This window comes from Tauraco erythrolophus, chromosome 18 (genome assembly GCF_009769465.1).
Source record: "Tauraco erythrolophus isolate bTauEry1 chromosome 18, bTauEry1.pri, whole genome shotgun sequence".
NCBI lineage: Eukaryota > Metazoa > Chordata > Aves > Musophagiformes > Musophagidae > Tauraco > Tauraco erythrolophus.
The window spans coordinates 10,469,838-10,492,482 of NC_141482.1; the positions used below are offsets into that span (position 1 = coordinate 10,469,838).

At 39.9% G+C, this 22,645-nt stretch overlaps 1 protein-coding gene across 1 annotated transcript in view; it reads right to left on the reverse strand.

Moving 5' to 3' along the window:
• BCAS1 (brain enriched myelin associated protein 1) overlaps positions 1-22,645 on the reverse strand; it is a 47,465-nt gene that overhangs the window by 19,613 nt on the left and 5,207 nt on the right. Inside the window, exons 3-8 of the mRNA XM_086623033.1 lie at positions 19,207-19,790; positions 13,494-13,649; positions 12,886-12,930; positions 8,181-8,321; positions 4,960-4,995; positions 4,418-4,621 (exon numbers count right to left, since the gene is read on the reverse strand). Coding sequence (XP_086479159.1) covers positions 4,418-4,621; positions 4,960-4,995; positions 8,181-8,321; positions 12,886-12,930; positions 13,494-13,649; positions 19,207-19,790 — 1,166 coding nt within the window. The remainder of the gene's footprint in view (positions 1-4,417; positions 4,622-4,959; positions 4,996-8,180; positions 8,322-12,885; positions 12,931-13,493; positions 13,650-19,206; positions 19,791-22,645) is intronic.

Genomic DNA, 22,645 nt, shown 5'->3' on the forward strand with positions numbered 1-22,645 from the left:
AAATTCAACCTAACTCAGCAGCTACTGCTGTTATGTGCCATGGAGATAGAAGTGCTGTTGGGTTATTTTCTGTTTCTAAAGGCACTCTGCCAAGCTCAGAAAACATTTCAAGATACATTTGTTTGAAGAAATAAGATGAGCACCATCCTTTGTTCTTCCTATTACAGAACTATCTCTTTTTTATTTTCCGAAATATTTTATTTTATAAAACACAATTAGGAAAGATAGGAGTATTTTACTAGGCTCTCTGTTTCAGTATGTTAGGGAAGCATTCTGCCATCTCTTAAATGATAGCATCCATAATTTTCCTGTAGCAATAAGCTTACTTAAAACAGTTATGGTAGAAAGTTTGTCTCTACCCTTTCAGTCCTCTTTCTGGTTCTTACAAACTCTCCTATTGTTTTGGTGAACTATTACTACACCATTTGCTTATCTAGGTTCCTGACCATACAAATTGTCGCCCTATGAGAGTGTAACTTATATCGTGACCTGGATAACTTTCATAGGAGTTTTCCTTTTGCTTGCTGCATCTTTCCTCAAAATTGAAGTAAACACTATACCCTGCTTTGATCTTGTGCTAGAATCTGGACTGGCACTCTCCACTGCATTTCATTAGACTCAAGGAGCAGTTCTGTTTTTCCTGGGTCATACCTTTATGAAGCAGCTTTTCTTTTATCTTAACAACATAGATGAGAGATGACCTTTTGCTCAAGAAATTTCCACTTAAAAGAGCAGTCATGCTTGAGGATCTGCTCCTGCCGCTCGCAGACAGGAAGCAGAGAAGGTTAGAGAGACTTTAACCCACCTTCCTGCCCTCCTTTGCCAAAGCAAAGACGACAGAGGTTCCTGCAGTTAAGGTAGCTCAGCTTTAGCCACCAATGTGCTCTCAGACCTCCACCCTGAAGCCCATTGTGACCTGCAGCTGCTGCCTGAAGGTACCACTTAGCAGATCATGAGCCATAATAGCTCAGAGTATTAAACAATTAATATTATCCACTGTCAGCTTATGTCTAAAACCACACTGGTCCGTGAACAGTCCAAAAACGTTTACAAGTTCTGTTGGAGGTATGTGCTGGGTTGAGGATGTGAAGGATGGCACCTGTGCCAGCAGTCAGGTTGTGAAATGGCCCCCAAAAACCCCTTGCGGATTGTCCTCCTCAATCCCTCAACCAAAGGGAATTCTTTTTCAACCTTCTTCATCCATTTACCCAGCAACACACGGCCAGAATCTCCTTCCCTCTCACCTGATAGGTAGTATATTCCAGGAGAGCAGTTTACCTGCTCCCACCCTGGAATATACGGGAATTTAAGTCCTGGGTGATTTTAACATTTATCTAGCATGCTCCACCCAAATATTTATCTTTGTCTTCCTACAGCAGAGTATGGTTGCAGGTTCAGCAATAAAAGGTGTTATTCTGCTTCAGCAAGTAGCTAACCAGTTTGCTCTTTGTATTATTAGCGCACAAATAACCACCTCAGTAAAAAGGGCATGATTTTTCTGCATTTGTATGGCAAGAGTTGCAACAGCTTAAAATTCTAGTTTTTAAAAAAAATATCCACTTGTAAAGATAAATCACAGAGCAGTCTAACTACTACTCCCTCAATCACTTTCCTCCCTCGTTTACTGGCATGCTTTGATCAGATATAAATGAAGCATCATATGTTTCTCTGCCCTGATCAGATATCTACAAGGTCTTGAAAACCAAGTTTCTAACATAAATATGTGAAATTACTAACTGTAATTTTCTATTAATATTCCTTAGTGTTTGAAAAAAATATACTAGTATGACAACATTTTAGTAACAGTTATGAAAATTCTTGTGCAGACTGCTCAGGAAATGGGGCAAATATAGTCAAAGTAGTTTCCGTCTGAGAAGTTGAATAAAGATTTTATTTCTTTTTCTTTTACATATTTATTTGTCTGTAGTTGGAGCAGCATTAACTGCAATGTGTTGACAGGCACTTCATTAGCTTTGCTTTGAAGTGAAAGCTCACCAGAAGATAGATATTTGAGAGACTGCCTGGAAAGAGAGAAGTTGGATGTGAATCCTGGATCTAATGAGAGTTGTAGCTGCTATTCGTTGGTACAAAAGGAGAAACTACAGGATTGAATTATACACCTATTTGGAACAGTTGCTAGCTTCGATTCTCTGTCTCAGCAAAAAGGCAATACATTAAGGGTGCCAGAAAGAAAAACAAAATCACTGCAGGGAAAAAAAAAAGAGAGACAAAATCCTCAAACCAAGCTGAGTTTGAGGCTAACCTGTAGACTAAGGACTTTTTTTTTTACATCTATCCTTTTTTTTTTTTACATCTGTAGGGTTTTTTTTACATCTTTTTTTTTTTTTAAGCTTCAAGCTGACTGGGTCACCAAGGTCTTTCATCAAAGGAAATACAATATTATTCTCTGTCAAGAAAATCCAGTAAAGCAACATCAGCCTTTTATAAGTAAGGATTCAATGCTCAAGCGGGCAGATTTTTTTTTTTTTAAATCCATAGGACCAAATTCAGTTCCCTACTAAAGAAATTTACTCCAGAAGACTTGCAAAAACATTTGGTCTTGAGACAATTTCAGACTCAAGAAGTTCTAACTAAGCAGAAATGGCCTTATTTTACAAAGTTAAAAGTCAGATTTCACATACTATTGTAGTTCAGTGCATTTAAGTAAATGATTTAACTAACCCTTAATATTTTTGGTAGCAACTGAAACCTGCTTGGAGTTGTAGAGAGTTCACTACACTTTCCATTCACTGGTGCAGGCAGTTTTATTTTAATGATGATGTAGGATAAATTAAACCCAGCATTATGTACAAACAGAAGCAAAAGACAGGTGTTTGGTACAAGGTTTATACCCTTGACACGTTTGAGATCCCAGAACTTCACATGAGGATTGTTGTAAGGTTAAAGAGACACAGGATAGTTACCTACACCTAGTTCAGTGTAGCTGTAATACAAGACGCGGGGAGCTGATATTCACTGTGGGCAGAACCTACATTATACAGAGCAGTAAAATATCTATAGCTACATTAGTTTGGGTTAATCTTTCAAAACGGGGTTTAGAAATCTTGCCAAAACTTTATCAGTTTCATATTTTTTTTCTAAACCAGCCATCACCACCAATCGCTCTCCCCAGGAGTGATTTTTCACTGTTTTTCTGCAAGAAAACTTTCCCTTCTTGCATTCTTTTTCCTTCTCAAGTACACAAAAGACTTGTTACTTCGTTATGAAAATACTCAAACAGATTTATTACTCTCAGTTTTACACTGAAATGGCATACAATTGCCTGCCAGAAGACCTCTTTTTTCCTTATTTCACCCTGACGTTCAGCATACATCCTGCTTCCCTTCTCTGTTTTCAAATAAGCCAGACAGAGAAGGAGGTTTCTGTAGCAATAATAACTATATAAAAACCCTCCCTCTCCCTCTTCTTCATGACTTTCCTCTTGTTCTAAGTACCTGATTCACCCAGTTCCACTGGAAATTAAGTCCCAAGTAACAAGTGTTTCAAGCTTAGATTGTTTTCAAGCATGTTTACTCTGTGAATGTCTAAGTACCTTTGTATTTTTAATGTAAGTAACACCCAAACTGCATCTCCGGTGTCACTGCCTAGTAGGGAAAACACAGCTAAAGAAGCTGCAGGGCTAGCAGCTCAGCCAGCATCTGTGTGTTTGGAAGCATTTCATTTCTGGGATTTGAACTTGAACAGAAGCCCAGGAAAGCAGTTATTCAACATACAGTGATTCAGAAAAGTTTAATACCGCCCTTCTCTTAAATGAAATGAGAAAAGAATAAGCCTTCAGTTTATAAATCACTGAGGATCATGGAAACAGGAACCATGATTTTCAAAGTTAGTCCTAATTTTAGTTAAAATCATTATTTAACCTGAGGAAAAACATGTCTTCCCAAGCTATCAACCTCAATCCCCAAATTTAAAGACTGATCCACTCTGGTATGAAACTTTTTCTTCTGAGTAAGAATAAACGCACTAGATTCTGTGTTTTCAGATATTTAGAACTAATTCAAACAGTTCTCAAAACCAAAATGTGTAAAATATCTATTAATGATATGATTTGGTAAAGAATACTATAATCCCTGTAGGATTTTTAAGATGATGTTGATTTGACAGAATAATATTCCTTCTTCCACAATGTCATTCAACAATAGTACGGACAAGTTTAAAAGACTCCAGTTTTCTAAGGTTCTTCTGCAGGAGTCTGACTGCCTTTGTTAGCTGTATGTATACGTGTCTGCCCAAAGCTCACGTACACGTTTGTAACTACATACATAATTTATATCCCTCATGCATTTAGCACGTGGGACATGCTCAACTTTGCAGATTGGACTGCTTTACTGTAACTCTGCACTTCACAAGAACTCTGGATGCTGTGGGATAGACCAGCTCTAAAATCCAGACATACCTTTTTCCAGAAGAGCTTGCTCAATGGCATAGGAGTGGATGATGCTTTCTCCTTCGTCACCTCTTTGGGGGCTTCGCTGGCCACTGCCTGCTGCTGGGCTGCAGGCTCCAGGGCTTTTGTGTTCTGCTTAGTTGCCTGCGGCTCTTGGGAGGAAGGGACATTTTTGTCTGATTTTACAGAGGTAACAGGCTGCTGTTCAGGGCTCTAGAAAGAAACGTGAACACATAGGCTGTTGGAAACGTGTGAAGGACAAGATACTTGCAGCACGTTCAGGCACCACCTGGCACAAGAGGTAGGTGTGCAGTGGGCCACCATTGCACAGGACACACCAAGCAATGAGGTGCAGCTCATCAGCTGCGTTGCCCTGTCCTTTCAAATGACGTAACACCTTGAGCAGGGGAAGCAAATTACACAGCAACCCACCCTTGGTAACAGATATGATTAATTAAGAAATTAAAACAGTGTCTTTGAGGCTGAAAATGACGGTGAGGATAATTACCCTTTGCGTTATTCATACAGATAACTCGAATCATCCTACTCACTTTGGTGTTAGTTGTCTGTTGGGTCTCTTTTGCAGCCTGAAGGGAAACAAAACACAAAGAGAAGTCTGTCCCTGGCAATGTCAGCGCTCACAGTTGCACAGTTCAGGAATTGTCTGTGTCACAAATTATTTTATTTTTAGTGAATGTTTGCGAAAGTCCTGGCTCCTGCAGCCATGGAAACTGCTCTCTGGCAGAGGCAAGGCTGCCTGCAGGGACTGCTAGCTCTCGTCCTTCTACCTGCAGCAGCCTTGCTTTGAGTTGTTTTATGCGCATGCTGCTGTGCTAGCAATCCTCAACTTGCTCTTTAAAAATGCCTGTATTTACATACACATTTCCAGTTTCTTCAGGTAAGATATTACACAGGGTTTTAAGACATTAGCAGTTTGTTTTTTTTTTTTTTCTCTGAGCTGGGTCTGCTGAACAACTTTCAGTGCACACGTACAAGCCAGAGCTGGTTCTTTTCCATTGAGAGAATTGCATACCTGTCAGGGACCTGCTAACATCACCTTCAAAGCAGGAGGCTTTGCTTTCTGGGATACAAAACATATGGAAATGGAGGCCACAGAACAGCAGCAGCTTTGTAACTTAGAAGCAGGAGCTGCCGGTCTACAAAGAGAAAATCTGCAGGTGCTGGAGGTTGGTTGAGTCCATTCACTCACACTTTTGTGCATTAGGTGAGATTTACTCTTTTGTAAGAAAAAAAGAAAAAAATCATTGACAATCACGGATCTCCTTGTTTCATCAAAATACAGGAAGCCAGGAGGGATCCAGTTCATTAAACTCCTTTCTGGCCAGTGATATATATCAGTATCTATTGACCCTAACATCCAGCATAACTTACATTAAAGATGAGTATCTGAGCTGCACAAAAAGAGGAGCAGCAAGTCACAAACTCAAGTAAATGTGAGCCCAGCATCCCTGGCTTTAGACAGTCTGCAGTATGCTTTGCAGATTTCTTGAAATAATAGGCGGGAGTTGTTTTGCAGGAGCCAAGAACTTTTTGTGGTTAGCTCTAATGAACAAGATCCAGAACAAGCGGTAAAAAGTAGTTTAATGCCACAAGCTGGCTTTGGGACAGGACTAATGCTGAAAATAAGTGATTACCTCTTCTCCGTCAAAATTCCATAAATAAGTACAGTTATACTGCAAAACTGGCATGCAATGCAAGGCAAATATACATGGATGGAAATAAAAGAACTGACAGGCACTCAGCTGTCAAATGCCATCCAAACTCAGTCTTTGAGGTTAAACAGCCAAATCCCATTCAATCAGCTCATGTTATGGATTTATATTAGGATGCACATTGCTGTTTGAAAGCAACATTCACAAGTCACTTTAAAGTTAGTATTTATGTAAACACAGGGCACTGAAAAACAATCTTTGTTAATCTAATAGGAAATCTTTTCTTAACTGAGGTATTGAGAAGTGCATTTTGGAAGACTTGCAGAGACAAAACTTTCAGAGGAGAGAGTGAAGTGCTTAAAATTAAGTATGACTACTATTAAAATGACGATTTCAAATAAAGAAATTCATTATCTGTTCATTTAATTGACACATCACGCTAAGGCATTTCAAATGAAAAGAGATAAACAGAACTATTTTTTTTTTTTCCACTAGAGGTGATAACTTCAGGGCTTGCCTGTCACATCACTGCTCTGATTTGAATTTCCACTCTCAATCAGCTTTACAAGCAAACTGTTGGCACCATTTTAATCCATCTCCTTTATTCTTAATATGTCATAAATGATATCCCACTAATTGCTTCTGTATTTTGTATGTGGAAAGAAAGCTGTGAAAGTAAACTTAGAAACAAGAAAAAACTATTTAAAAAGTAATGGCATTTTATTAGACAGATTTTATTACTGTAAAAATTTAGTGCTGCTGCATTCTGTCAAGATAACTGCTTTCATTCCAGACCAAAAGTCTTGAAAATTCTATCAAATAGCCTAATGAAGACCAATCATTTCTCCCAACAACTCATCATGAGATTTTGAACTACTATAAAAGAGGCTTGGCACCTTAAAAAATGCTGCTTAAAAAAAAAGGTATGTTTTTTACCAAGAAACTCTAATTTATCATGAACAAATAATTTGTATTTTAATTGTATTAAATATCAAAACTGTTAGCTATCAATGGAGTATATACAAGAAAAGATCTTAACTTTAATCTGTTAGCTAGAAATGTAACCTTAAAATTATTGGGAAGAATATTATTCCTTCAGTAATATACAGATGACTTTATCTCAAAAATGAGACAGTGGAAAGAACATTTTGTTTTGAAAATATCTTAAGGAACTCTTTGCCTTGTGCCCTTGATTATAAAGCCCCCTACTCACCAGAAATTCCACGTGGGTGTTTTGAGTGAACATTAAATATTAATTATTTTCCTCCTCCAGTGGAAGGGTCTCTGCTTCTGCATTCTTTGGGCTAAAAAGCCACAATTCTCTGCTTCCCTGCCACAGAACATCACGGCAGATTATCTTCCTCAGAGAATGCAGAAACGCTCAAATATGGACCTTGAGACCAAAGCTGATGAAAAGTTTCAGTGATTTTTTTTAAAGATAGAAGCTAATGTCCTCTAAAACAACCATTTGCACAAAAATTGTCTTGAACAATTTTAAAGCATCCTTGAAAACCAAGCTTTTCCAATCCAAACTAAACTTAGAATTCCATCAATAGTTACTTTTCTTCAGTGAAAAGTAACAATTTCTGAAGGAAGTTCCATGTTCCAGCCTTCTCTGTGTCATATCAGGTACCCCAGTTCACCAAATCACTGATTTTAACTACATGGCAGTGCATATTAAGGCAATGTGGATCATAAAGCCTTAATTGTAGTTGGTCTGAGCTCTTAAACCTGTCCTACAACTGCAGGTGCTGTTCATATCTGCATAATTCATTGCCTGTCAGTACCTTTTATTTTATTTTTATTTTAAGTGGCCAGGGAAGTTTAGGCAGCGTTAGTATGTGTGACTGGGAAGGATATAGTGGGGAAGGTTAGAGGAATTGTTTCAGAATCCTGAATTCACAGATGGTGTAGTGAGAGAAACATTGCACATGAAAATTGTTTTTGCAATACATGGCATAGAAATGCTCATGCCAGTAGTTTTCAGAGCACTGCACAGCTGGACAGATGCTGATTTCAGTTACCAATTAAATAACTCCACTCTGCCAGGAGCCATCTGTTACTACTCAGGGTTCTGCTCTTGCTAGTTTCATACAGACCTTATGTCTAAAGAGTTTACTAAATGTGCTGTGTCCTAGCTTGGGACTCTCTGCCTTCTTTTTCTTGGCTCCTTTAGTTTGGGATTCTGTCGCTGTCTTCAGAGCAGGTTGCCCTCCATGGCCTTTTTCCGCTTTTGATCCCTTTTATATAACAGCATTTGAAGTTGAGTACTAATTGGGAAGTTCTTACTCGGTTCATGAAAAACATTCAAACACTCATACATGTAGTATTAAAAACAAACATTTCCTTTTTGCCCTGGACAACAAATTGTTTTCTTCTAATTACTCAGTTCTCCTTAGACTTTCTTTCACATGACTAGTAGAATATAAAAGCTGGGGCAATCCAGTTGACTAAAAATCGAACCACAACTTCCTCCCAAAATATTAATTAAATTGAGACTCAAATCCCACAAGGAGTGAGACTTCTGTATTTAAATTCATGAGTAACCAACTGAATTTGGGATTTATAAGTTTAAAATAGATAGAAATCTAAAACTTTGAAAAAAACTTAATTCTTTTTATTGCAGTACTATAGGGAATTTAAAATGTTTTGCCTAATGCATTATTTAGGAAAAGGGGAGTATAAATAAATGTATATCTACATAAAATATTACAAGTTTGTGCTAATGTTCATGAAATTAGTTAGAAATGAAAGCATCAGAAAGATAGTGATAGACCAATACTGAAAGTGTTCAATGAGATCTGCTTCCTTTTCATTCCGTTCTAAACACCTGCAGGAGGCACTTGTTTTGGGAATCATTGCCCACTGGTGTTAGAGTCTGGATCTCTAAAAAACTAAAAAAAGTACGTTGAAAAATCCACTGTAAAGGGCTATAAAATAAAGAAGCATTGATAGATGTCTATAAGGGGGAAAAAAACCAGTATCAGGCTATTTTTGAGATGTGGTAGCAGATTACCTGCAGCTCAATGCAGACTGTTACCCTGCATAGGGTAGAGGTGGGCCTGTTCAAACACATGACTTTTCTACAAGTCTCAGCAAATGTTAGTCAGTTTTTCCAAAATGTTCCATTTAGCTTTCCACAGCATTGGATTTTTTTTTTAAATTGTAATTCAAGTACCTCCTCAAAACATCACTTCAAGTGGTTGTTGTCCCCCTCACATCCCCCATCCTCAACACAACCTTCTGGATTTATCAGTGGAGAAAAAAGCTGAAGTTTTCTTGTTATGAACAATAGGGTTTCCCTTCCTTCCTCACCATTTCCATCTTTACAATGATAAAAAAGGAGGGGAACAAAACCACAAATTTCCAAGTTTGCTTAACTGAGCTTCAACATTCTAACAAGTTAATACAAGAGTGTGTTCTGTGGTAACTGCACTGTACCTTTGCTGGTAACAAATGGCTAATCACAAATAACACAGTGTAGCATTTTTCACTCTTCAGTGTCTCTCAGTGTCAGGTTTTAAAGGAGTAAGATGCCTTTGATTTCCTAGTACAAAGGAAGATGTAGTATTTTTTTTTTACTTACTAATTGCTAGTATCCTGGACTTTATTCAAATCTCTTAGGCAATTTATTTCCTGATTTAATTAAGAATCAGGCCAATATATGGAAATACAAATTTTAAAAATTATATTTCAATGACAAATGACTCAAGGGTTCACCCTTTGGTTAATAAGCTTGTCTGCTTATAAGCTTCATTTTGTTTTCTTTTACACTTGAACAAGGCGAAAATAAAAGCTTCCAACCAGTAAAAAGCGTTAAAATGAGTTGACAAATTTCTGGGAACTATGGAAGTATGAAGAGGCTCAAACTCCAAAGTATTACAACATGTAGTATCGAGCGCTGTGGTTGACCACAAGTAACAAGGTAGGAGGAAAGGTCCAGAGTATGGAACGTAACATGGATGAGCACGTGAAGTTGAGATCTTGGTCTCAAGGTTGTTCCATTCAGTGCAGTTACACGCTTCCTGCAAAGTGCTTTGTACTACAAAGAGGCTGCAGCCAGTCCCATCAAAATTGACCATGTTCCCCTGCAGTACTCTGTACTGTTCCCAGTATTCTCAGATGTGCAGCGATGCGGGAACGGGTCAGGATCAGCTACAGAAGGATCACATAGGTGGCGTGGGGCAGATCTGACCCCAACGCCATGCTGGTTGGTATAAACTTGCAAAAGATCAATTAATCTGAGGAAGTATGACTCAACTCACACTGAACTCCTGTGTTTACATGGATGAAATGGCAATTGTTAAGGGTGTGCCCAGGCTGCTGAAAGCACACATGGCTTTAGCCAGCTGATTAAAGCCAGAGGCATCGCTGATGCCACCACCTTGCTACAAAAACCACCGAGTTCATCCTCCCTGATGGGAGAGCACTGCTGAGATAAGGGTAATGCACCACAGCCCCTGGGTGACCCAACCCAGCTCTCTCCTGCAAGGGGGAGCACTAGCATCCAAAACAAAAGTGCAATCAGGACTCAGAGGCACAGTGGTCCCTGTGCAGCCACACCACCTGAAAGTCCCACAGCACTCAGGCTGCACCAGGGGGAAAGCCTCACTTAAGAACATATCTTTACCATCAAGACAGAATTTTCAGGGGAAAAATGACTGTTAGTTCATTATAAATATCAGCTGAAAAGTCTGTAGCTTTTCCGTGTGACAGATAAGTCAACCTTTTAAGGATATTTTTCCTTTAATGTAGTGAAAATGCCATTCTTTTTATCAGGAAGATAGTGACGATAAAGGAATTCTTTGTAAAAAACAACTTCCATTTAACCTCTCTGTAATGCATTAGCATATCCTGCTAGTCATCTGGATTTGTTTACCCTCGCAGGTGTGATAGCAAACCAAACCCAAACAGCATATTTGTTTCCAAATTACAGTACGCCCACACCAACAGTCACCTGTTATAGAAGCTCATGGGTGCTCTTGATAAAGTGAGGTATGCAAACAGGACTGAACAACTGGATTTTTCAGAAGTTGTTGAAAGAGCTACAAGTCTCACTGAAACAGTGCAATTTGATAACTAGCTTCTCTAGATATCTTGGAAGACCTTAGCCCTGGTTAACAGTTTCCAGAATTATTGAGCTATAATTGGGAAGGGATGTGTATCCCTCCTGTACTCACCAAGCTTTCTGGAAAGACCAACTTCACTGTTTTAGTACCAGGCTATATAAAAAAATTGAATGGGACAAAAAGCATAAAACATGGAATAGAAGAAAAAAATGTTGATGCCTATAGTGATTTTGGCTACCTAATAGTTGCATAGGAAGATTATTTCCTTTTTTAGGGTTTTATTTTTTGTGTTAAATTTTATCACAGACATTGCAAGAAAAACTAGTCATAACAATACACAAGGACATTTAATCTAGAAATTCCCAGTTATGCAGACAGTGATATGCCTGTAAGCCATTGAAACACCAGAAGATAGAAACAAGCTTAACAAATTGTCTCACTTCTGCTTCTTCTGAAACTGTAAGTTGACACTAACAGAACGGGAAAAAAGTGGAAAGGAGAATTCTTTAAACACCCACATTTTTCCATTTTAGAAGATTACATTTGCAACTTAAAGTTTTTACAGTTGAAGTTTTCCACTTTTTTTTTTTTACAAGTTCTGTTAAATATATTGGATCCATCTGATATTTTCAGTATCTCTAATAGCAAAGGAAAGCCATAATAATGAAGCTTTTCTGAATTCACATATAAAGGACCATCACTGCTCATGGATACCAAAATCAAGTTCTCTTGCCAGTGGAATCCAAGAACAAATGGTTTGTAAAGAGGAAAGCAAGAGGCCGTGTCTGCCTGTTACATGGAAGATCTTTTCTCGAACTGGTTCTGTACCCATCCAGCCAATACAGATTTCAGTTCCCAGCAGGAATATCACACAGCCTGATGCATTGTATTACAACAGCTTGAGTGTTCAATTTGCTCCCCCTTAAAAAAACCTGATCCTCTTCTCTGCACGTAAAGAGAAAGCTCCTGAGCAGTCAGGGAAGGACCACTCTTTGCAAGTCCCAGTCCTGCTCAGAGCAGCTCCATCACCTTCCTGAGGTTTCAGCTGCTGCATAGGAACAGCCCATCAGCCCAGACTGCAGCACAGTCCATATGGGGCTGCTTCGGCCAGAAGAGTCCCAGAGAGGAAACATTGGGATCTCCTCCTGCTTTTTATTGATTTCAGGGGGAAGCTGATCCTCAGCCATCCTTCTGCACCCCAAGGGGGGACCCAGCAGTAGCTGTAGATGGACCGCAGGGCAGTGGATGGGAGCAGGTTCCTGCCCACCTACCCACAAAGCTACCACAGGCAGGGAGATCTCACATGTCCTCCTCATCAGGACATGGAAGCTCCAGCAGATGTGAAGAGAGATAAAGGAGACATGCATATACACAATGATCTAAAAAACCAGAAACTTTGCACAGGACTATGAGCAAATGGATTTTTCTGTGGACTTGGGAGGATTTCACTGCAGGGACCTGTAGTTTTAGATCAAGGACAAGTCAGAGTAACAAACACAAGTGTTGCCAGGTCATCATCAACCTTGCAGAAAATGCTACAGTTCAGATCTTGATTGTAAGACATGATATGAAGAATTGCACTGTCTATGCTCATCTTCCTTTCAAATTTATTCAGACGAAAAATATTTTAAGTTACTTCAAATGATAACATAAATTGGAGAAAAAACACCACAATGAAGAAATACCTGTGTCAAAAACATCTAGTGACCAGTGACAGAATGAGGAATCTGCCTACCTTGTCTTCAGAATCACTTTTGCCTTCAGCTTTACTTGGGGAGACCTTAAATGTATTTGAGAAAAAACAAACAGTCACACCCAACTCAGTCTTTCAGAAGATCTGAAAGCTCATCTGCTTGAAACTAGAAGTTTTTTCTAGCACTAAGGTGAATGAAGTACAAATATTGCTTTTCTGCCATGTGGAAAAATTTGCAACATAAATATTTATCAAGAACAACTTAAAGTCAACAGCTAAAATGAAAAATATTTGGTCTAAAGATATATTATTCAAGCTTATACATCCAATTAACCCATAAAAAAGAGCTTTTAAAGATATTAAAATATAAAGTTGCATCATGCAGAAAATTCTTAAGATGAATAAATACCTCCATGTCTACAAGTATCTATGAAAAAGTTTCCAGAGTAGGTTATCATCATTTGATCATAACTGCACTGTACCTACACGTCTCTCTCACTCTCAAGTCGCTCTGAGGCATCTGTTTGGCTTCGTTACTTCTAAGTGCCCATGACAGTGAACATGTTCTATTTAGATCAACATGTCCACTTGGGATTTTTATAAGCAATTTAAAGCATAGCCTAGAGATGAAAAGAAAGGCAAAAGCTTACCAGTGTTTTAAGGAAACTCATGACGGAGTTATCTACTGCAGTAGCTGGTTGGGGGTTGTCTTGTTTTACCTCTGCCTTTTCAGGTTGCTCAGCACTGGGAGCGTTGACACCTGCTGAGTCCTGCTGTAGGTCTTTTTGGTTGCAGTCATCTATCTCCTAAAATAAAGGGGGCAGAGTTTCCTCAATCCCAGCTTGCTTAATTTCCAGTGGAATGCAAAAAGTAACATTTCTGACTTGCATTATGTTGCTCTGAGAGTCACAACCCTAATTCCAACCATAGTTCTCCAGCCTACGTACACAGAACAATCGAGCGTTTATACATCTCTCTCCCCTCTTTTCTAATATATTCAGCATTTGCCACTGGTTGGAGGAACATTGTTGTCAGCTACCAAGTATAACAAACAGAAGTGAAGTTGCACACGGCATCCCAAACAACACTGCTTCTCTCTTGCCAAGGCTGAACTTGTGAATAGGAACAAACGCTGAGATTTGGGCCTTTGATGGCTCAGTGTCTGATTGTACCATACAAAGATTGCTTCCTATACTCTGTATTCTGCAATTCCAGAAATAATTTTATCTGGCGAACACAAACATGGCACAGATTGAAAGAAGGAAAAAAAACCAACTCAAAGTAATTCTTCTAAACCAGATGGAGCTAACTCCTCTCTTCCTGGAATTACAGTTCTCAGAGCCTAAAAATAGTTTTCCAGTGCTCAAGCACTCACAAGTATGTAATATTAAGTTACTCAGTTTCTATTTAGACACCTTTTTTTTTGTTTTCAAAAAAAAGGTCTTCTTGGACCAATTTTGGAGAGCTCAGCACCCTTTTACACTGAACTTGCATACCATTCTGGCCACTTCTGCCTTGAGCCTGCACAGGTAAAGTCAACAAACGTTGTGCAGGAGAGAGCAGCTTGAGACAAGTCCTCCTGGCCCATTCAGCATTTCCTTTTTTAATATTCAAGAGTACTACGTCTGGCTAGTAATGTCTGAGTCTGTTACTGATAATCCTCCTCCCTTTTGTCTATCTGTTTACATTGTAAGTGCAGGGCTGGATCTGGCAATTGTTATTAAAGTAAATTGTGCACAGCCTGATGGTGGCCTTGACTTTGGTAGGGGATTTTAAACATAATTGAGTGGACAATCATAGCAGTGTCATAGTTTTTCAGCAGAAGTTATCATCCCCAACTATTTAGACAGCAGTACACATCTGGTCACTTAGGAAACAGTGACTAAAGAAGCAGTTGTTGGGATACTAGATGCCCAGATTACTCCAGAGGAAAAAATCAGGACAAGAAATAAAACTGATGAGCCTGTCCAGGTGTCTCCAGTAAACAGAATCTTTGAATCACTGCTCTCAAAGACCACCTGGAGGTCTAAGCTACACCAAGGCTTTTTTTCCTAATCTACCAATCAGAAACAGTTGTTCAGAGCCATTTTTACAAGGAAAAGTTAAAATAAAATTATACTCTTGAGAATGTTTCCCTGAATTGTGTGATTAAAAAAGACCCCACAATATTTGTATAGCATTTGTATAGGACATTAATTTCTGTAGGTCACTAAAGGAAGTAGACTAAAGATACATAGATGTTTTAAAACTTCAGAGGGCTAATTTGACACCAAGACGAGCACAGAGTGGCCAGTCTCCTTGCAGCGTTTAAGGAGTTAAAATACACAAGGTTTTACTTGCAAGAACAGACTTCTCTCTAATACTCCACCCACCAGTTTCCAAGTTTTCCCAGGAAGAAACACAGCACAGTAATGCTTCAACAGGCTATTTAGAAGTTTCTTACAAGGGTCTAACACACCACTTTGTCCAGCTGCCAGTTACAGGCCAGAGTGGCTCCAAGAACAATATGTCCTATGCAGAACATGCGTGGCCACGCCAGCTTCAGCAGCCCTGCTTCCAGGGATGCCATCTAAAGAGCTCTGGGCATATGAAAAATGCTGGCTCTGTTTCAGATATTAAAGAGGCAACAAAGACATGAGGCAAGAGACCAAAGAAGCAGGAGACAGAAGATATGTTGCTAAACAAAACGAGCTTCATAACTGAACTACTTGATGCTATCAAACTCTTTACTACTAGATGCTATCAAAGAAAAGCAAGCAAACTCCTTTTTTTTAAACACACACAAGCCCAAGCTCTGGCATCAGGCTGCACTGTGTTAAGGAAGGGATCTTTTTGCTTAGCACTGTAGCAAACAGCTATTAACACCAGTAGATACCACCTGGGACAATGGCAGAGGTGACAGGTACCACTACTGGCAGCACGAGCTGCTCCAGAGTATTTCCCTGCTAAAGCCACACTTTGCAGAAGTGACAGCTATTACAGACTGTGCAGAGCTTGAGGCATGATGCTATGCAAAAATCCCTGAACTCCAACTTGCAGAGCACTAACAGGCCCCATAATGACTCACTACTGCACAGGAACCCTGCTCCAGTATTCCCAAACTAAGGCTGCCGTTAACTACCAAGATACAACTCAAATCTGGACTTCGATAGATGCTGCGATCCATCTTGTGCCTTCGTAGGTTTACTGCTGTAGGAAGGAGCACAGACTCAGGTCATCAGCATATAAATCAGGGAGAGATAATGTGGAGTCCTACAATATCACATTTTCAGAGCTGTAGCCAAATAACCACAAGAGCCTCTGCAGCAGCGCACTGCATAATATACTGTGCAAAGCCCCAGAGGCAAAGAATGAAAGAAAACTCTAGAAATAACAGAAGAAAGTCAGTATTAAAAGTTAACAGATACTATGTAAATGTTCAATTCATTTCTTTGAGGAGCCAAATTTAGGGGTAATAAACACCTTAAATACTTATACTGTAGTTTCAGTTCAGTCATTAGAAAAACATATCAAAAGAATGTATTCCTGCCAGCACTTTTGTTTGTATGAATCATGGCTCAGTGAAACATTTCAGGCATATAATTTATCTTTTCTTTGGCTTACATAGTAAATGCTTCATGAATTCATGAATTCTGTCCTTGTTTTAATTATGCTGTGTTCTGAATGTAGTTTTGTAGACCACAAAAATAAAGAGTGGTTCACCAAACACAGAATGTTTGTGCAGCTCTTAAGCTACAACTGTGGAGCCTCTCTCTTACTTACCAGCAATGCTGTTTGTTTTGTGTTGGCACTCAATTCAGGGAAACTTTGCTTTGCTTTTAGCTTTTACAGATACTACAAGTCATAATCCACCAGAAAAAAAAGAAAAAAGAAACTGTTGGCAGCAATATCTGGATTTTTAGTATGATTATTTAGTAACAGTTTGTAGTCACTACAGTAACAGCAACTAAATTAGACTTGGTCATTCTCCCACCCTACATGAGAACTAGCAATTTGGAGGGAACAGAAGGCAACTGTGCTGCAAGGCAGAACCACTTTAATTCCATTTCTAAACAAAGGCTGTAAGTTTGACTACATATCAGGTGTTTAGTTGATATATTTTTCCCAGAAGAGGTCCTTAACTCCTCTCTGCTCCCAACATATACTCCTTTTCATATCTGAAGGATGAAAGGCAAAAGTTCTAGTCCAGAAATTCAAGAGTAAAGTTAAAATTCCACTCCCTTCTGTGATACAGTTCTGCCATTCATTCACACTGAGCGATTTGAACCTCAGTTCTGAGAGTCCTCAAAGATTTTCTTTGGTGCAGCTTTAAACACGCACGTAAAAGATGTACAGACACTTTTATTCAACAGGAGACCTGTCCTCAGGCAGGTCCCGAGGCACCAAAAAGCTGTTGTGCAGGCTAGGATCCTGCAAATACTTACACACACCCCAAACATGACCTACAGCTGATGAGTGTCTGGGATTTACAGATTATTCCCATCAGTGAGGTTCAGGATGTGGATAGGTATAAGATGAAGACAGGAATAGAATTCAAAATTAGTAAGAATTCAGAATGAATAAGGCTGTACTGATATAAAAAAGCTTGATCTGAATGAGCAGTGCTTCTAGTATCTGTTTGAACTGGCAGAATGAGATCCAGACTACCCTGATGGTTGCTCATTACAAACGCTTGCTTTCTTGAGCTTTCCCAACATGACTATTTGCTACCAGCAAATGTTTAACTCAGACTTCTGGCTAAAGCTATGTCAGATTATTTCGTTACAGAGAGTTTCACACTGTACTACTTCCACAGCACGAACTGTGACCTTTCACACTCTGCAGTTTGCAATCACACCAAAATAGGAAATTATGAACTTTGCATTTGATTGCAAAAGTAACAATTCTTGCAAGCCACAAGTAAAATTTATTATATGTGTATATTAGTCAAAGACATCTGCAGGAATTTACAGTGTTGAAAAGCTTCAGTCTTATAAGCCACAAACAGAAGTGCCAGCATGCACTGAATAGATTATTCATTCTGAATTATTCACCCCATTCTGTTTATGTAGTAAATGATTTAGTACTCTGCTAGATTGAGACTATGGATTCTTTAAATGCACATGTATAGCTGTCTGAAATACTAGCAATGGGTGGCACTTTTGAAGAGCAATGGTCAAAAATAGAACTGTTTAGCCTTACAAATGAATCTTCATTAAAATATTAAAATCTATGAGTTTATACAAGAAATATGATCTTCAAATTTGAGCAGACATAAGATAGAAAAGACAAGGTAGAATAGTAATTGAAGAGACCTTTTGGGACAACCTGCAATGTTGTGCGTGCACGCAGTGAGCATCTTGTGAGCTATGTTCAACACCATTCAAAGCATTAGCAACCACAGAGCAGTAATTTGAAAGCCTGAACTAGGCCAAAAAAAAGCAGTTACTATTAAAATGGCATTTACACACATTCTGATGAGGGGGCCATGCAGCTAATTTCTGCCTCCTGTTCCCAGTGTTGGACAGGATTTGAGCTAGATCACTGGGTAGTGTATACTGACACCTCTCTAGTGAAACTAGTAAGAGTTGTACCACTTATCCCCATCCAGGGGATGGGCTTTTTCAACAGTTAATTACCTGAATATTAATGCTGGTATTTTTGCTGATATCAGTCTTTGCACAAAGTGTAAAATCTAGATTCATGTCTGTTTTCAGCTCCTTCCTTTGATTAGTGTGCTCTCTCAAATAAGTTAATTTCTTATATTGCATTCTTATCCTGTAAAATCAATTCTGAGAACCACATTTCCCTGATAAAGAAAACCCCACAATAGCTAAGAATGCAAAAATTGCTACTGCATAATATTCCCTATTCTAGTATGTTGAGTATTCTAGTACATCAGGTATGCAACAAGGAACTGTTGCTCAAGAAGAGTGACTATTTTATAAGAACGGCACAAAACATGGTAAAGAACTTCTTTAAACCAGGCAGTGTCAAACTCCAAACTCCTAAAGTAGAAGAAACAACTTTACATTCAGGTATTTTTGCTTTCATCTGTAGCTGGCTGCTGTTCACCATCCCAGTGACTGGAGCATGAACACAGCCATCTTGCCCAAACCTTTCAGAGAAATACAAACGAACTTAAACTCGATGTCAGGTGCCAGCATTTAGTCGTGAGGCAGACAGCAGAGCTATCACCACTCCACCATGGGTTCTTCTCCCATACCTCTGTTCAGCCACCCCGTCAGGGGGTTACCTGCAATAATTTTAAGAGCAACACCGGTTCATTCACACAGCCATCATGACACCTAGTTGTCCTGCTTTATTAATATTCCTAAGATGTTTCATTAAGAGTGAAACGGATACTCCTACTCAAGCACTTGCCTTCCCTCGCGGGACGCCGTTGAATGTGCTCTGTAATCCAGCAGCCTCTTTCGCTGTGATGTGCCCGTCAGGAAGTTCTGAGGTCTGCCCTTCCTCCTGGGTACCACTTTGTGGTTTACTCCTTTCCTTTCCCTTCTCCAGCTTGAAGATCCTGTCGAAGAAGGTTACTTGTTTTGGCTTTGAGGCGGCCGCATCCTCTCCCTCAGGTGTCACTGATGCTGCGAGATCGATGTCCTGAAGCGATGCTGCTGGCGGGGCCGGGCTCAGGTTTTTATGTGTGCCTTCCTCCCGCGCAGCTGCCGCGGGATCCCCCGCCCTGTCACTCGGGGCTTTGTTCGCTCCGGGCGCCGTGGAGCTGACATCAAGTTTCGCCGATCCAACGGATGAATCTGTCGCTGGATCTTCAGTACGCCCTGGTACAGACCATGAGAACGCGAAGACAGAGCGGGATTTAGCAGATGGCAGAGCTCTCCTGGCAGTGCTCCCAAGGCTCTGCCCGCCCGCGTCGGGAACGGGGCTCTGCTCCATTGTCTTCGGGGAAGAAACGGCCACATTATCCCGTGCAACACTTGCCTTTGCTTCCACTACAAACAGAAGCACAAAACGGTAATTATCCGGCACAGCTAAGAAGTTATACTGGTTGTACAATTAATCACGGTGACTTCGCTCTTTAATAACCTAATTCTGAAACGCGAAGCCTCGAGGAGGACCACACAGAGCGCAGCTTGTTTAGAGACCTTGTTGTCTTCCTGGGCTAAATACGAGCTGCTGCTCATCCATCAGACCTGTCCATCTGATTTGCTTTCCTGTCATTCCTCATTGATGTTGGTGCAAATTGTATGTTCTCCACAGCCCCCCCTCAGGTGCCAAAGTCAGACACCAGTCCAGGCTTTTGCCTACTTAGCCCAGTGGACATGCTGAGGATATTTTAATTTCCAGTAAAATTGAAGTAGTGATATGCAAAAAAAAAAATCAAACTTGAGAAAGTTCTGTATTAATATATTACACTTTCCTCTGTCAAAGCTAAATGGGAAAAAAGAACGGAAATTGCCAGGACTGTTTTCGTTTCCTGGCTTGCCAAACTCCCCACAGGGCTCTGCAGTCATGGCTTATTTCATTCATCTTTCCAACACTGCTCCTTGCCTTGCTGCCTGCTCTCCATAGTGCAGTTTCTACTTGCACTTTCTCCTCTATTGTCTGTGGTTAGTTTAAGCCTGATTTGAATACTTATAAATCACATCTGAGCCTAACGCTTCTGACTTTTTAGCCAGACAATATGGCTCTTACTCACATTCCCCTCCCCGTCCCTGAAACTTCTCACAAATAATTCACACTTGTGTACACACATGGCCGTCACACTTTAGATGTGAAAAAATATTTCATCCTAAAAGTGTGTTTTATGATTTTTATGTTACAATTTCAACTTGATAATACAGCTGAGGTGAAAACCCCTAATATTGCATTTGCAGACAGGAGGAGAAGGCTCCTGCTTCACAGAAGACAAAAGAAAAAAATCTTTATTGTGTCTGTTTTGCAGATTGGAGACAGAATCCCAGATTATGTGGTGTGAAACCCCAGTAAACAAGAGGAGGTTTGTTGAGAGGTGAACCTTACAGCTCCGCATCATCTTGAACTTCTCTTCCCTGCTTTGACTAGAATACATGTCTGATTTCCCTGTCAATCACCCACACAGATTTCAAGGATGAATTTAGAACTACTTAATTATAACTGCATAAAACTGACAGTCTCAAACTGACTTGCTAAATTACAATTTTAAAATTGTCAGTTTCACTGTAAAATTGAAATTATTTCAAATCATAATTGTAATAGTCTAGTCAATATTATGCCCTTCACATTTCACTTCAGCAGAAATAAAACCCCAGATACCAACAAAACCTGACTGAAATGCCTGTCTTCCACAGTACAGATCTTTAGTGTTCAGTTTCAGCTTTTATATTCCTTTTTAAGATCAGGAAAGCAGAATATCTTCAGATCACAGCTTTCAAAACTACCCCTTAGCTTTTCACAGCTACCCCAACTTTCCACCCTGCCCCAAGGATTTTGCACAACACACAAGCATCACTGAGCGCTGTATAACACGTGTCCATTTGACACTGTCCTCCTGCAGCAGCACCCGGGGACCCTGGTTGTGTCCCTGGGCAAATGCAGGAGGAGAACAGAGCCTCAACATCCAGCTGTGGCAGCCCCTTCTCCACAGCCTCACTTCTATGACCAGGTGTCCCTGCTGAACCCATGTTGCACAGTTCAGGGTTGGTCCTGCCTAGCAGGAGGTGGGAACTCCCATAACCCTGAGAGATGAGAAGTGCCCAGCGTGCCAGCACACCAGCATGAATCTCCAGCAACTTTACTGAGATACTCGCTGGCAGTGGAGGCAACAGCTGACAGAGTAAGGGCTGTGGCCACAGGATTCACAACGGTGGCCAGCGCTTCACCAGCTGTCAGGGAGCTGGCTCCTAACTTCTCTACTTCTCACATTTTTCATCTGACATTTGCTTTCTGATTGTGTTTTGAGCGTATGCAAGCGTGCAGAGAGGCCAGAGCACCTCTGTACAACCTGTTCTCTCTGGGTAAATAGATTTTCGCTTCTTTGTGTGCACTCTAACAGAGAAAATTTCTTTCCCTGGATTCTCTGTTACTATTCATGTAAGAAAATAACACACTGGCAAGAATCCTTTGCCAGCAATATTCTTCCGCAATATTTCATGAACACCTATTTCAACACCCTGACATGCAAAGAAAAGGTACAAATAACTAGCTACTTAACTACCTATTCAATCAGGGCCACTAAGTATCAGTTATAGTTTTCTAAGTCTCCTGTAGTACTAGATGAAAAAGTACTGAAGCATCAACTTCTAATTATAGTTGGAAACTTGGGATGGAAGCAAAAAGCAAACCCTTCCCCAGCTAAAGAAAGCAGAAACAATATCCATTGGAAAATAATTGTAATAGATGCTGAACTTCTGCTTTATGTAACAGATAAAAAAATGAAACACAGGAACACTGTCTTTAGTATAAAAATAGGAATATAAGCTCATCATTAAGAAAACCAACCAAAGAGTAGCTCATGAACCTATCAAGCTCCTTTTATCTCTAATTATCATGGAAGGAATGAAAGACCTGGAAAGTATCACTGGCATGAGCTCTGCAGCATGTCTCTTGTGTCAAAACAGTTCAAACTCTTTCAGAGAAAGTCTGCTCAGGCACCAGGCAAAGCAGATCCCACCGCTAGTGAGGAGACACTACTGCGGTGGGCTGAACAGAAGAGCTTGACTCATGCCACATTCACAGCAAACCGTGAAGAAGAAAGGCTTTGAAACTGCAGTATTTGGATGGAAAGTGAATGATATCTTTGTTTCTAAAGAGACATAGAAGTGCCTTGCTTTCCAAAATTATTCCATAATCCAGAGGCAGAATTAGG